The 16097-nt window shown below is 33.3% G+C and overlaps 1 protein-coding gene across 2 annotated transcripts; it reads left to right on the forward strand.

Moving 5' to 3' along the window:
* On the forward strand, positions 1-15980 carry LOC125268077 (ankyrin repeat and fibronectin type-III domain-containing protein 1-like). 2 transcript variants are annotated; one of them, XM_048190184.1, is made up of 18 exons: positions 1-253; positions 1251-1416; positions 1503-1716; positions 3564-3764; positions 3836-3949; positions 4050-4147; positions 4353-4443; positions 5751-5849; positions 5941-6028; positions 7217-7346; positions 7427-7549; positions 9126-9347; positions 10156-10322; positions 10411-10582; positions 10898-11063; positions 13531-13697; positions 13779-13947; positions 15267-15980. In XM_048190184.1, exons 2-18 carry the CDS (start codon positions 1267-1269, stop codon positions 15653-15655), a joined length of 2760 nt encoding a protein of 919 aa, XP_048046141.1. In that variant the 5' UTR covers positions 1-253; positions 1251-1266; the 3' UTR covers positions 15656-15980. The 2 variants fall into 2 exon arrangements, with proteins under 2 accessions (XP_048046141.1, XP_048046132.1); XM_048190175.1 differs by having other exon boundaries at positions 2-253; positions 15264-15980.
* The last annotated feature ends 117 nt before the right edge of the window (positions 15981-16097 follow it).

Raw genomic sequence — 16097 nt, forward strand, 5'->3', positions numbered from 1 at the left:
TAGTATGACTATGATACGTCCTCATTTAGATAAGTAGGTAAACACACATCCGTGACTGCGAGCGCGCACTGGGTCATCGGGGGTGTTTGCGGGCTCGTGCACACTGCCATCGCGTTATTAATAGAATTCGTATTAATTCCGGGACTTGAAACATTTAATAAAGTTCACCATGGCGATATAAAGTTTAATTTCTGAGAAACTTCATGAAACATCGGAGGAGATTGTCCGAGTTCATCTGCGCTCGTTTCTAAAGGTAAAACTCATTTATCTGTCATTCTGATTCATATGAATATTAATGTGTAAACAACTGTATAGATCAAATCATCTGCTGAATGAATAAATGTAAATGTATAGTAATGTTTCCTATGTTCTCATATCGTTATGTAATAACGGATGATCCTTCAGCTACGGTCGATTCTTTTATGTGAAAAACCGTTTGAAAACCACAAAAAAAAACAAAAAAAACAATGAAACGACATTATAAAGACAGCTTATTATGAAAATAAAAGCTAGACTACTAAATATTCTTCTCATGAAAACACCCGAAGATTTGTTCTCATCAACGGAAACTTGCGCTTTATAACGCGATTCAGATTTAACATGAGACAAAATTTGCCACAAAATCATACGTTTATCATACTGATGATGATGATGATGATGATGATGATATCTTCTTTAGTTTTAGTTTTACTTCGCACAATATAGTTTGGTCTGAATGTTTGTTGTAAGTAAACCCTGTATGCTTAACAGTATATAAAGCAGGAAGAGTGTAAAAGAGGAAGATCGTGAGAATCATCATGAGCTTTGCAGAAATCATCAGATAAACACTTAAACGAGCACAGCAGTTCTCATGATGTGAAGAACTAGAGACTGTTGATGAAGATCATGATGAAGATCATGATGAAGGAGTTTTGAAGAAATGCTTGCTGGACCTTCTTGATCTCATACTACACATGCTGTTTCTGTAGCCTATGGAAGCCATACATAGTCTAACTTATGACCTTGAAGGTATAATTAAGGCATTAAAAAGTCGAAATTATGATGTAAAGTCATAATTTTGGCATTAAAAGTTAAAAGTATGATATGCCAAGTTCGAATTTCTCTTTAAAAAGTAGAAATTATGACATACTAATTCAGAATTTTGTCTTTTAAAACATATCTTCGACTTTTTATCTCATAATCATGACTTATTAATTTATTTTTGTACTGTTAATGTGTATGATGATAATGATGCTGTCATTGGTGTGCAGTGATGTCAGTCTTGTGATGGCTCCGCCCCAAAGAAGGCGTTCCTTCGGCCCCGTCTCACCTAAACGCATCTACAGGAGTCTGTCCGTCAAACTGAGGGGCGGAGCTTCCAACGATGAGGCAGAGCATTCTGATTGGAGGAGGCGGCTGAGCAAAGGACCAGCTGATGTAACAACAGCACACACAACTGCACACACATATATAGAGTTAATGTTATGCTGCTTACATGTGTGTGTGTGTGTGTGTGTGTTTAGTACTCGTGTCTGTGGGACGCTCTGGAGAGTGAAGACACACTCGCCGTGCAGCACCAGTTATCCAGAGAGACAGAGACAGGTGGACAACAGACAGACAGACGAGTAAATGCCGTCAGTGAGCTCGGCCTGGTGCCGCTAGACATGGCCGCTCTTACCCATAATGCCTCACTGCTGAAGGTGCTGGTGAAGGCCGGAGCAAAACACAACCCCAACTGTGAGTGACACATACTACACAATTCATCACATGAATCTTAATAATTATGTTTTATGAATTAATTTGATTACCACTATTTTTATTGATAATTTCGTATTAAATCATAACCACATATTCAGAATCACCCCCCCCCCAAAAAAAATAATTAATTTGGGAAAAAATACAATGCCATACAATAGCAGATTTCATATTATTGTTAAAAAAAGAACTAGTTATTGAATAAATTGTAAATTTAAGACATTTTTAAATAAATTGTATTTAATAATAATAAGTTAAAATTGTAGCTGCAAGCAGCAATAATGGGGTCAAGCCGAATAAAACCCTTGGGTATACTTCAGCCGTTCGTGTTCGTGCGCCGAAAATTAAAATCCTGTCATCGTTTACGCACCCTCAGGTTGTTCCAGACAAGAATAAATGTCTTTGTTCTGTTGAAAAAAAAGGAAAATATTTTGAAGAAAGTTTGTAACCAGGCCGCTTTGGGCAACCATTGATTTCCCTAGTATTTTTTTGGATAAACTATCCATTTAAAGCACTTATAACATAATAACATGGTTTATAACTTCTGAGCAGTGGGTGGCGCTGTGACGAAACTCTGCATGCACCCTCAAGTCATGCCTGTGATACAAAATTTTTGATACAGCTGCATATCCATTTTGGCGTGCTTGCAGTCAAATTTGTTGACAGTATAAAACAATGGTTGGGACAATCAAAACTCTTTTAATAACTTTTTTTCATGAAGGTCTGTAGATGCTACATACCGAATTTCATACAAATCGGACAAATTGTGTTGGAGGAGTTCGAAAAAGTAGGTTTTGAGTAAAATTCAATATGTCGGACAGTAAGTATGGTAGAATATGGCAAATTTGGTATAGGTCGTAGGACTTAAGCCAGTAAATCTAATGATGTAAGTTAAATGACAATAATATGTTGAACTTTTCATATGATATTAGCATTTTCATGAATTTCATTATATATTTTGACCACTAGGGGGTGCTGATCTAAAACTTTAGAGGTCCTCACAGAACACGGCCTCAATGAATCATACAGAGTTTCATAACGATACATTCATGCATTCATAAAACACAGCATTTTATAGCAAAATTCAAAATGGCCAACCGAAGAAAACTGAATATTGTTCAACTCGGCATGCCTTAAGGAACCTATGGAGACTATCCCCATGATTTTAGGACAAGGCATTCAAAAGTTATAAGCAAAAATAGCCATTTTCCTATCTGTGCACCAGTAGGTGGCGCTGTGACAATACTGTGCATGTATTCTCAAGTCATGCTAATGACATATACCAAGTTTGGTGTCAATATACCAAATCATTGCAAAGATACAGCATGTTGCGTGTTCGCCGTGAAATTCGTTGACACATTATACGAGAACGGATCAAAAATCTTTTAATAACTTTTTGCCTGGATTGTGGGTAGATGCTACATACCAAATTTCATGCTAATTGTACAAATGCTTTAGGAGGAGTTCGAAAAAAGTAGGTTCTTTCGGAAAATTCAAAATGGTGAAAAAAGGTTGACTTATGCATCAAAAGTTATGATCATAAACACAAGTGAATATTTGAACTGTTGGTGGCGCTAGAGGTGTTTGATGTATAGACACCAAATTTGCTATGGTAACATTTCAGACTGTCCTCTATCTGTATGCCAAATTTCATAACTTTTTACTATACGGTTATATGGGCTGCCATAGACTCAAGCGGAAGAATAATAATAAGAAAACAGAATTTGTTTATTAAAAAAAAAAAAAAACATAATTTCGGAAAAAACGAAGCAGATTTCATACTTCATTGGGTTGATAAAGTACAAATGCCTCTCTCCGCCCCGCCGCAGTGAGCTCGTCCTCTGATTGGTCACTGAAGCTGGATGAGCTGGTGTCATTGGCCGAGCAGAAGCTGGAGGAGTGGAGGGCGGAGCTTCAGCTCAGAGAGAAGGCGGAGCTTCAGTCACTCACAGACGCGCAGAAGAACGTCGAGCTCTGGACGCGCCGCTGTGAACTTTACCATCGCATGAGAGAGAGATTCCACATGACGGGTATGAACACACACACACACACACACTCAGAGGTCATGTGACTCTTCATCACACCCATCTGTTTCTCTCAGCTCCGCCTGGGCCGCCTGCTAGCGCCGCCCTGGTGGTGACGGGCGACAGCTGTCTGTGTGTGCGTGTCAGAGAGCCCTGCGGTCAGACACACGGCCTCATCACCAGATACAGAGGTGAGACACCGCATCATCACACGCCTCACTGATGACGTCATCACTCACCTGTGTGTGTGTGTGTGTGTGTGTGTGTGTGTGTGTGTGTGTGTGTGTGCAGTTGAGTGGAGCTCTTCAGCTGGTTTTCATCCTCTGTGTGGCACTGGATTCATCACTGACAGCAGAAACGCAGAGTTCAGCATCACAGGACTGCAGACTGTAAGACACACACACACTCATGGCTATATATAACACACACACACACAAACAAACACACACTCATGGCTATATATAATTCACACACACACACACACACATGGCTATATATATAACACACACACACACAAACACACACTCATGGCTATATATAACACACACACACACACATACACAGATATTTGTGACTCAGTCTGTGTTTGTGTAGGGTGTGCAGTATTTTGTGCGGGTCAGTGCATATAACATCAGAGGCTGGGGTGCGTTTGTGAGCAGCAGCCCGCCGTGTGTCGCCCCCTCCAGTGAGTACTGAGAACTGCAGCCATGTCACCTGTTACTGCAGAATATTTAGAGATGTTTTCAGAGAATATTGTCAGGTTTATTGTAGTTAATTAAACAAAAACTAAAACCATAAAAAATGAGAAATCAAGTAAACATTAAGTGAAGACAAAAATATATATATAAAAAACTTTTTTTTCCTCCCAAGTAGTTGCCAAGGAAATATCTTTTTTCATTTAGTTTGAACTTGATGTCCTAAAATAAGTTAAACTGAAATTAATACAAACTACAGACATGTTTAAATACTAAAATAAAATATGAATTGACAAAATTAAATATAAAAATGACAAAAAACTTAAAAACTAAAGTTTTAACTACAAAAATCACAATCAAAACTATAAAAATATCTAAATTATACTAAAATAATGACTTTAAATGTAATTAATTATATAATTATCCAATTTTATAAATTAAATTGATTAGACATGTTTTTTGATTAATACAATTTTATTAAAACATTCAAATGGAAAAAAAAAACTAAAAAAAATAATTGAATGAAAATTAATGAAAATTTTTATTAATGAAAAAAATAAAAATAAAATGGAATTTGTAAAAAAAAAAAACATTTTTCATATAGATTATTATTTCATAAATTTAAAAGTTTTATGAATTTAATTGATTTTTTATAACTTTATTTAAGTTGCCACAGATCATCATTTTGTCCCTCGTCGTTTAATTGGTGACCTTTAATATAAGTCTCACAGGCAAGTTGTGCTGAGACATGAATAAACATTTAAAAAATAAATAATAACAATAATTTAAAAACACACCATTTCTAAAGTATAATCATTACTTACTACTTAACAAGCCCAAAAAGTTACATTATTGGTCAAAATTTTGGGCTCATAATGATTTTATAATTTTAATTTGAAAGAAATTAATATTTCTATTAATCAAGGATGCATTAAATTGATCAAGATGGCATTTATAATGTTATAAAAGATTATATTTAAACTTTCTATTTATCAAAGAATCCTGAAAAATAAAATGCATCATGGTTTCCATGAAATTATAAACTGTTTTCAACATTGATAATAATCATAAATGTTTCTTGAGCAGAAAAGTATCAAAATGATTTCTGAAGGATCATGTGACACTGAAGACTGGAGTAATGATGCTGAAAATATTAGCTATTGATCATTAGGAATAATTATAATATTAAATTATAATATAATATTATATTAAATTATAATAATATTTCATTTCACTATTTTTGATGAAATAAACATGATTTAGTGAGTGTTTGATTGGTGAGTGTCGCCCCCTGCAGGCTGGAGCTCATGCAGCGGCGTGACGGTGAGACGCAGGAATCAGGCCGCGGCCGTCAGGAGGATCTCACAGCAGATCAGAGAGCCTGAGATCATCACCGGTACACAAACACACAGAGTACATGAAGAAACACCCGTCATGATGGATAAACACTCATAAACTGTGTGTGTGTGTGTGTGTGTGTGTCTCAGAAAACAGCAGCTCTGCGAAGAGAGTGTCCATGTCTCGCGGTCTGAAGCAGCTCTTTCACTCCAGCAGATTCGTTCGTCAGTTACAGAGGTGAGAAAAACACTTCACATCATGAGCAGAAATCAGAAATGACAGATTTTACTGTAAAGTCACTTTAGATCAGCAGTTCTCCACCAGGGGGCGACAAAATTACTTCAAATCATTTCAGCTAAAACATGCTTTTAACAAATCAAGATATTTCTTATTTTATTATTAATTCATTTTTGTGTTTTTGAAGAACGAGGATTCTCACAGTTTCTGAAAATAATTTTAAAAGTGTAATTTTTTAGACCTGGAAAAGTAATAGAAATTAATCAAATCTGTAAAACATGAGTATTTTTATCATAAATTACACATTTTACTAGTTATGATAAGTTATAAAAAATGTGTTTAGTAGTAAATGTTTTTAAAAATGATTTTGAAGTAGTTTTTGTTTTCTGTTTTCATTTTAATTTCAGTTAAAAACAACAAAATTACTAAAACTTTATTTTATTGGTGTTTTATATATATATATATATATATATATATATATATATATATATATATATGTGTCTTATTAATTTTTATTAAATATTTTAATAAAATAATTTACTAATTTTAATATAAAAATTTAATAATTTAAAATTGTAGTTTTTAATTTTATTTCAGTTTTTGTTTTAGTTATTTGTAGCACTTCAAGTTAAACTAAAGTGAAAATTGTAAAAATGTAAGAAAATGTATATTTTCTTTATATATTTTTAATATTTATTTATATATTTATATTTAATTGTTTAGAGTGGGAACCCTAAAGAACATTCAGCTTATAAAACTTTTAATTATAATTATTTTAGCCACTTTTTGCATTTACACAAACTGCGAGTGTCCATAGATTAAAATCATTTTTGAAAACAAAACCTTTGACGTTCATAATGATTTTAAGGGGCCCGTTTACACACTATCATTTTCAACTTAAAACGGGAAACTTTTTATGTGTTTCAGCCGTTTCAGTTCTTTACTATGTGACATCGCCATCTACTGGCCTGGAAGCAGAATACACTGTTTTTTAATCGTTTTCGCAGCTCCGTGTGAAAGGGAATCGTTTTGACAACGTTGTCATCTTTACGCAAAAAGCGCAAAGGAAAAACGTTTCCATATTTATAGCACATCATTGTCGTGTAAACATACCCTAAACAGTTGTTTCTCAAGCTTTTTGACTCCAGAAGGTTTGTCAGTGTTTTATTGTTGTGTGTGTGTGAATAGAGGTGTGTACCTGGCGTGTGTCTTCTATCAGAAGGACCATGTTCTGGTCTCGTGTGAGGAGCGGCTCCCTCTGGTGGAGGTCCAGTGCTGCTCCGCCTCCATCACGCAGGACTTCCTGTGGTTCACTAAGGTCAGGATCGCTCAGACGGCAGTGTTTCTCTCGTGTTTCTCCTGCGTGTGACGGTCTGACTCTGTGTCTGTGTGTCTCAGCTGTCGTGCGCGTGGACGCAGGTGTCGTTTCTGCAGCAGGTGCTGTCGTCTTCATCGCTCTCCTCGTCTTCATCGCTGCTGCAGAACAGACTCAGCTTCCTGCGGGCCGTCGCGCAGCTACAGGTGACACTGAATCCACTGCAAAAACAAACAAACAAACTGTACCTGTAATACTGCTGTTATAGGTTCAGTTAATATTCTGAATGTTTTTATTTTTATATATTTTCCTTTTTTTTAATTTTTTTTTTTCAGTATCATTTTAGTTAAAGTTTGGGTTAAGCTCTATTTCTGATGGCTTTATTATATATATATATTATTTAATATTTTTATTTTTATTTTTATCTCAGTTTCAGTTATTTGGTTTTGCATTATTATTGTTTTTTTTTTAAATAATTCTATGAAGTTTCATATATATGTAGTTTGTTTTTTTTAATCAAAAAAATATTTATAAAAAACATATTTTTTTATTTATTTATATATTTTTTACTGTTTTTTGGTTAAATACAGTTTTTATTCATTTTTATTTCATTTTTAGTTTTTCTTTTTTATTGTTTTTCAATAAGTCTGTTGTTTTATTATCTTTTTATTTCAGTTTGAGTTTTTTATTGTTTTTCAATATGTCTATAGTTTTATTATTTTTTATTTCAGTTTTAGTATTTATTTTTTTTTTTTACTGTTTTTTTGGTTAAATATGTCTATACAGTTTTTATTCATTTTTATTTCATTTTTAGTTTTTTTTTGCTTTTTATTGTTTTTCAGTAAGTCTGTTGTTTTATTATTTTTTATTTCAGTTTTAGTATGTATTTATTTTTTTACTGTTTTTTGGTTAAATATGTCTATACAGTTTTTATTCATTTTTATTTCAGTTTGAGTTTTTTATTGTTTTTCATTAAGTCTGTTGTTTTATTATTTTTTAGTTCAGTTTTAGTTTGGTTTTTTTTTTTACTGTTTTTTTGGTTAAATATGTCTATACAGTTTTTATTCATTTTTATTTCATTTTTAGTTTTTTTTTTGCTTTTTTATTGTTTTTCAATAAGTCTGTTGTTTTATTATCTTTTTATTTCAGTTTTAGTATTTTTTTTTTTGGGTTTTTTTACTGTTTTTGGTTAAGTATGCCTATATAGTTTTTATTAATTTTTATTTCAGTTTGAGTTTTTTATTGTTTTTCAATAAGTCTATAGTTTTATTATTTTTTATTTCAGTTTTAGTATTTTTGGGGGTTTTTTACTGTTTTTTTGGTTAAATGTCTATACAGTTTTTATTCATTTTTATTTCAGTTCTTTTTCTTTCAAAGTCTATTGTTTTATTATCTTTTTTTCTTTCAATTTTAGTGTTTTTTGTTCGGTTTTTTTTTCACTTTTTTGGTTAAATATGTCTATACAGATTTTATTACATTTTGATTCTAGTTTTAATTTTAGTTATTTAGTTTGTGCATTTTCATTTTTTTTTTAAATATGCCTTTATAGTTTTTACTAATTTTATATTTGTTTTATTTATTTTGTTTTGCATGTTTTATTATAATATTTATTAATATTGTTATCATTTTTAATTTCAGTTTTAGTTATTTTAGTACTTCAGGTTAAACTAAACAAAAAATAGGAAATATTGCCTTTTGGTGAAAACATGAAATGACAGAAGAAGATGAGGTGAAAGAAGCAAACGTTCACGATGACAGTCGTCTGTCTGTCCATCTCCGCAGGCATCAGTGGGGTGTGTGGATCTGGGGCAGGTGTACTTCGAGCCTCTGAAGGACAGGCAGGGTAACGTGCTGCTGGTGACCCTGAGAGAGGTCACGACCCCCCTGACCCCGTCTGACCCCCCGCTGCACTGGGTTCCTGTCAGCAGACTGGAGAAACACCAGATCCGGACACCGCTGCTGCCCGAACCCACCGCCGTAGAGCTGCTGACCGACAGACTCAAGGTCACAACACACACACATAAAACTTATGAAATATCATTTAAAAATCATAACACACAGCTCGTCTGTCTGGTGTTTCGGTGAAATGTCGCCCTCTGCTGTCAGATGTCTGTCAGATGACACCTAAAATAGAGTCATTTGTCATGACTTTCCTTCTTCTGTAAAACACAACAGAAGATATTTTGAAGAACGTTGGAAACCAAACAACTGTGAACTCCTATTGACTTTCACTATATGGACAGAAAAACCCATATTTCTCAAAATATCTTTTTTTAAATTAATAATTTATGTCAGAATGACCATTTTTGGCTGAACTGTCCCTTTAAAATTCTAGGCTGCCAAAGTTAAAGCATCGACTGACCATTTTTTTGTACTTTAACACAGGTTGGTCGTACAGATTTCCATTTTTAATGTACCATGTATCAAACATTAAATCTAAAGGCAATCTGTTGCCATTTGTTTTTATATTTTAGTTATTTTTGGAGTCATGAAAATGTATTTTAGTGTAATTTCAGTATTATTTCACTTAACAAATTTGTTTTAGTTTAATTTTAGTCTGTGTTCACAACCCATATAATTTTCATAAAGTCGATATTTAAAGAGAGTAATAAATGTGGGCGGGGCTTGATTTAATTATGATGAGCTGATTGGCTGGTGGAAGTGTCTGTATATGAAGGTGGTTGATATGTATGAGCTTTATCAATGATGAATCATTCACAGTAAGACCAGGAATTATTTAAAGAGTCAATAGAGGTGATTTAACTGCAAACTGAACTGAACGCGTCGGTCTGGTGTGTGTGTGTGTGTGCAGGAGACACTGGCGTATCACCGCAGGAGTCAGCAGAGAGCTCAGTGCGGTCTGTATGTGGGCGTCCTGAAGCTCTGCAGCTCCGTCAATCAGCTGCGCGTCCTGGTCTCTCAGCGATTACCCAACATGCCCTACAGCTGCCGCGTCAGGAACTGGTCACACGTCTCACGGTAACACTCATTCACACAGACTCAGTGATGCTGTCAGCAGATATGACATGAACCCTGTGTGTGTGTGTGTGTGTGTGTGTATGCGCAGGGAGGAGTGGGCGTGGCTACAGAGGCACGCTGTGGGCGGAGCCTGTGGGAGTGGCAGTCGGGAGGGCGGGGATGAAGCTGTGATTGACAGCTCAGGTGTTGAGGACTTTGTGAAGGCACTGAGATCTGCGGTGATTCAGCTGCTGACCAAACTCAACGTCCCACTGGAGCGGGTAACACAACCAGCACATCACATTCATTTAGAGAGTTTATTTGAGTTACCTGATAACACTTTACTGTAAGTTAACATTACTAGTTAATGCATTAACTAACAATGAACAATGCATTTGTTACAGTTACTAATCTTTTTCATGTTAAAAATACAATTGTTCAATATTAGTTCATGTTATATAGATTCATGTTTACAGATAGGCAATGTTTGGATTTGAATAATGTATTAGTAAATGTTGAAATTAACATTGAGATTAATAAATGCTTCAGTTCATGTTAACTAATATTAATAACTGGAACTGTGTGTGTGTGTGCAGGCGAGTGATTACCGCGTGTACACACAGGAGCTGCTGCAGGCGGGCGATCAGGTGACTCTGCTGCTTCTGCTGCCACCCAGTGAGGATCTGAGCTGCCGCCGGTGGCCAGGAGAGGGCGATCTGGAGCCACACGGCCTCACTGTACCACTGCACATCTTTGAGCTCGGTCAGAAACTCCCGTCAGCCACTCCTGCCACACTCTCACTAGCACTGTGACAACAAATGGCAGAAATTCACTGTAAGAAATATACAGGCAATATCTGAAACATTGTTGACACTGGGCTGGCATGATGATACCTGTATGTGTTACAACGAATAACCATGATGTAATATTAATCATAATCTACTTCAAAATCAAATTTTTAATCTGAAAATGTACTGATAACCACTTATCTATAAAATAATAATGCATTACATTTATATGGAAGATATAAGAAATAAGAATATATATAAGAAACTTACATAAAACAGCCTTAGGTACATTATCTGACAACAAAAATAAGAATTAAAAGTATTTATATAAAACATTTTATTTTATATAGGTTTTTTTTTCTTATTTAAAGACACTGTTTATATAAATGTTCTTTCTATTTTTTTCATGATATATTAATATAATAAAACATTAAAAATATGAAAATAATACTAATAATAAGCTTTATTTTAAATAGTGCCTTTAAAGTAAAAAGAAAAAATCATCATAATGTTTCATTTCACATAATAATACATTTGTAATAATTTGGCCATTTTTTAATAAATTGGCAGTAAATTTTCAATAATTTGGCAGTTAATTTTGAATAATTTGGCTGTAAATATTCAATAATTCGGCAGTAAACTTGTAATAATTTGGCAGTAAATTTTCAATAATTTGGCAGTAAATTTGTAATAATTTAGCTGCAAAATTTCAATAACTTGGCATTAAACTTGTAATAATTTGGCAGTACATTTTTAATAATTTAGCTGCAAAATTTCAATAACTTGGCAGTAAACTTCAAATAATTTGGCAGTAAATTTTCAATAATTTGGCAGTACATTTTCAATAATTTGACAGTAAATTTTTAATAATTTGGCAGTAAACTTGTCATAATTTGGCAGTAAATTTTCAATAATTTGGCAGTAAACTTGTAATAATTTGACAGTAAACTTTTAATAATTTGGCAGTAAATTTTCAATAATTCAGCTGCAAAATTTCAATAACTTAGCTGCAAAATTTCAATAACTTGGCAGTAAACTTGTAATAATTTGGCAGTAAATTTTCGATAATTTGGCAGTAAATTTTCAATAATTTGACAGTAAATTTTCAATAATTTGGCAGTAAACTTGTAATAATTTGGTAGTAATTTGTCAATAATTTGGCAGTAAATTTTTAATAATTTAGCTGCAAAATTTCAAGAACTTAGCTGCAAAATTTCAATAACTTGGCAGTAAACTTGTAATAATTTGGCAGTAAATTTTCAATAATTTGGCAGTAAACTTGTCATAATTTGGCAGTAAATTTTCAATAATTTGACTGTAAATTTTAAATAATTTGGCAGTAAACTTGTAATAATTTGGCAGTAAACTTTTAACAATTTGGCAGTAAATTTTCAATAATTCAGCTGCAAAATCAATAACAGCTGCAAAATTTCAATAACTTGGCAATAAACATCTAATAATTTGGCAGTACATTTTTAATAATTTGGCAGTAAACTTGTCATAATTTGGCAGTAAATTTTCAATAATTTGACAGTAAATTTTCAATAATTTGGCAGTAAAGTTGTAATAATTTGGCAGTAAATTTTTAATAACTTGGCAGTGAACTTGTAATAATTTGGCGGTAAATTTTCAATTTGGCAGTATATTTTTAATAATTTAGCTGCAAAATTTCAATAACTTAGCTGCAAAATTGCAATAATTTGGCAGTAAAGCTTTTAATAATTTGGCAGTAAACTTGTAATAATTTGGCAGTAAACTTGTAATAAATTGACAATACATTTTCAATATATTGACAGTAAATTTTCAATAATTTGGCAGTAAACTTTCAATAATTTAGCTGCAAAATTTCAATAATTTGGCAGTAAACTTGTAATAATTTGGCAGTAAATTTTCAATAACTTAACAGTACATTTTTAATAATTTAGTTGCAAAATTTCAATAATTTAGCTGCAAAATTTCAATAACTTTGCAGTAAACTTGTAATAATTTGGCAGTTAATTTTCAATAATTTAGCTGCAAAATTTCAATAACTTAGCTGCAAAATTTCAATATCTTGGCAGTAAACTTCTAATAATTTGGGAGTAAATTTGTAATAATTTAGCAGGACATTTGTAGTAATTTGACAGTAAGTTTGTAATCATTAGGCAGTAAATTTTTAACAATTTAGATGTAAATTTGTAATAATTTTGCAGTAAATTTGTAATAATTTGGCAGTAAATTTTCAATAATCTGGCAGTAAATTTTTAATTATTTAGCTGTAAATTTTTAATAATTTGATGTTAAAGCAATTCTTCAGTGTATATAGTAAGGTTGCATATAGTGTTTATAGAAAACTTTCAGTAAATCAGTAAATCGCAGGCTTTTACTGCAGTATATGACAGTGTTTAATGACGTGTGTGTGTGTGTGTGTGTGTGTGTGTGTGTGTGTGTGTGTGCTGCAGTTCACCTGTGGGCGTACGAGCCGGACCTCCTGTCTCAGTTCTGTCAGCTGTGGATCCGCCTGGAGCTGGATGTCCGTCTTTCCCAGCAGGCTTTGAGAGAGGCGCTGGACAGCAGTGAGGTCACGGAAGCCACGGAGAGGCTCGCTCACGTCACGCAGCTCGCACAGGTGTGTGTGTTTACCTGCTCTCTCACACACACACTCACAGACGTGCCACTCACAGGTGTGTGTGTGTTTGTATGTGTGTAGAGTCTGTCTGCGCTGTGGAGAGAGAGCCGCTGGCTGATGGACGTCATTCACACGCTGAGATCCAAGAGCTCTGAGGGGGCGGTGCCTCTGGGACGGGTCATGACCTCCCGACCGCCAATCAGATCAGACGCTGCCGAAGACACGCCTCCTGCACACATACTCAACACAGGTAAGAACAACGATAGAGACTGAAAACAAATGATTCTCATCCATTAATAAAAAATTGTGTCAGTGATTCATAAACTGCTTCATCAGCCCAACTACGTTTTCTCGAAGTCTTAGTGAGATTTGAATCATTTAACAACACATTGACATGTTCACGCTTCTCTGATGTTGATTAATTGTCACATGACATGCAGGTAAAGAAATTAAATATTATATTTAACAAAAATTCAATATAATATATCATTTGTTTCAGTGAGTGTTTAATTTTGATTGAAAATAAATAAATAATTTGTAAAATAAACACTTTTTAATGGGTTAATTATCAGTAACTTTTATTTTTATTGTTTTCATTTTTTTACTTTAATTTTACATTTTCATTATTTTATTCATTTTTATTAAGTACTTTGAGTTTTTTTATTTTACATTTTATAATGACTTTTTAGATTTTAGTACACTGTAAAAAAATATTTTTATGATTTATCACAACATTTTTTCTTTTGTCAAATCAACTTAGATAATTAATGTAGTTCAGATAACTTAATATTTTGAGTTTCTGTTGATTAAACCAATCGCCTTCATTGCATTAACTAAAATTTTTAATTTCAATGAACTCAAAATTTTAAGGCAACCAGGTAACTTACTTTTTGAAAGTTAAATCAACAATTCTTAAGTGTTTCATTTTGACTCACTATTTTAAAATGATTTATCTACTTTAATTTTACATTTTTACGTGGTTTGATACATTTTTATGGGATTTAATTTTTATGATGATTTTATGCCTTTTTAGTAAGTATTTTATTTTGATAGTTTTCTTTATTTTAAAACCATTTATTTACTTTAAATGTATATCTTCATCATTTTATTAATTTTTAGTTAGTACTTTATTTTGATATGTATTTATTTATTTATTTTTATTTTCATGTAATGATTTTATAGATTTTAAGACCTTTAATGGTTTTTATTCTAAAATGACCATTTTTAGTAAGTGCGCTAATTTTGTTTTATTTCAATTTTGTATTTCAATTTTACATTTTGATGATTTCATTCATTTTTAACTCAGTACTTTTATGCTGATCGTTTTTATTTTAAAATAATGTTTATATATTTTAATTTCACATTTCAATGATTTAATTCATTATTAATTTTACACTTATTTCCGCTGCAAATGTGGCACAAAAACAATGAAAAGACGTGTTTACACAAGCTTTCAATTATCATAATAAAGGTCAAAGGTTAAGAAATGAAAGTTTAATGTGGTTCTGATAAACCACCAGAACTATTAAAGACGAATAAAGAACTCTGTGTTTACATCATTTCCAGCAGAGGGCGACAGCCTGTCCTTCTCTCAACAACCTGAAGGGTCAGACGTCACACACGGGGTCACGTGTTCAGAGATGCCCACCTCACACTACACCAGTGAGCTCTGTTCCCATGAAAACGGCCTGATGTGTTCCGGTCCTGAGGTGTTCACGCCACCCGCCTCACATCCCATGATCCCTGCGGCTGAAGGTCATGACCTGCCGTCGGAGATGATGGACCTGTTCGAGAGTCTGGATCTGCTGGGAGGGAGTCTGTCAGACCTGCAGGATCTGGATTTGACGGATCCAGAGCCGGCCCTGTCGGAGAGTCCCGATGATGTTGCCCCTCCGAGCCGCACGGGACATCCCGTCAGGAGTCTGGTGGAGTGGGTCAAGGGTCATCAAACTCACTGATGGAGTCGATGAACAGTCACAATCACCTCATCTCAAACAGAAGTGCAACAAAAAATATATAATATATATATTTAATAATATTATTATTTTTATTAAATATATTTATGAATATTTGTGCTCTCTCTACATATATAATATATGACTGGACTTTGTATTTACTGTATATTTATATTGATATAGATGTAGGTCTGTTTGTATCTCATGAAGTCTGTTTTGTTAAATGAATAAATACACATTTTCGGTGCGAACAGATCTTGAAAACAAACAGAAGTGTTGCTTTGTTTTACATACAGTTAAATAATAAAAACCAGAACAAGAAACTCAATTTACTTGATTGATTTCTGTACCAAACTTTATAAAGCAAATGCAAGCTATATATATATATATATACACACACACACACTCACATAATATATGCATAACAGCAGATGATACATAAATA

This window comes from Megalobrama amblycephala, linkage group LG1, assembly GCF_018812025.1.
Source record: "Megalobrama amblycephala isolate DHTTF-2021 linkage group LG1, ASM1881202v1, whole genome shotgun sequence".
In the NCBI taxonomy this organism is placed as follows: Eukaryota; Metazoa; Chordata; class Actinopteri; order Cypriniformes; family Xenocyprididae; genus Megalobrama; species Megalobrama amblycephala.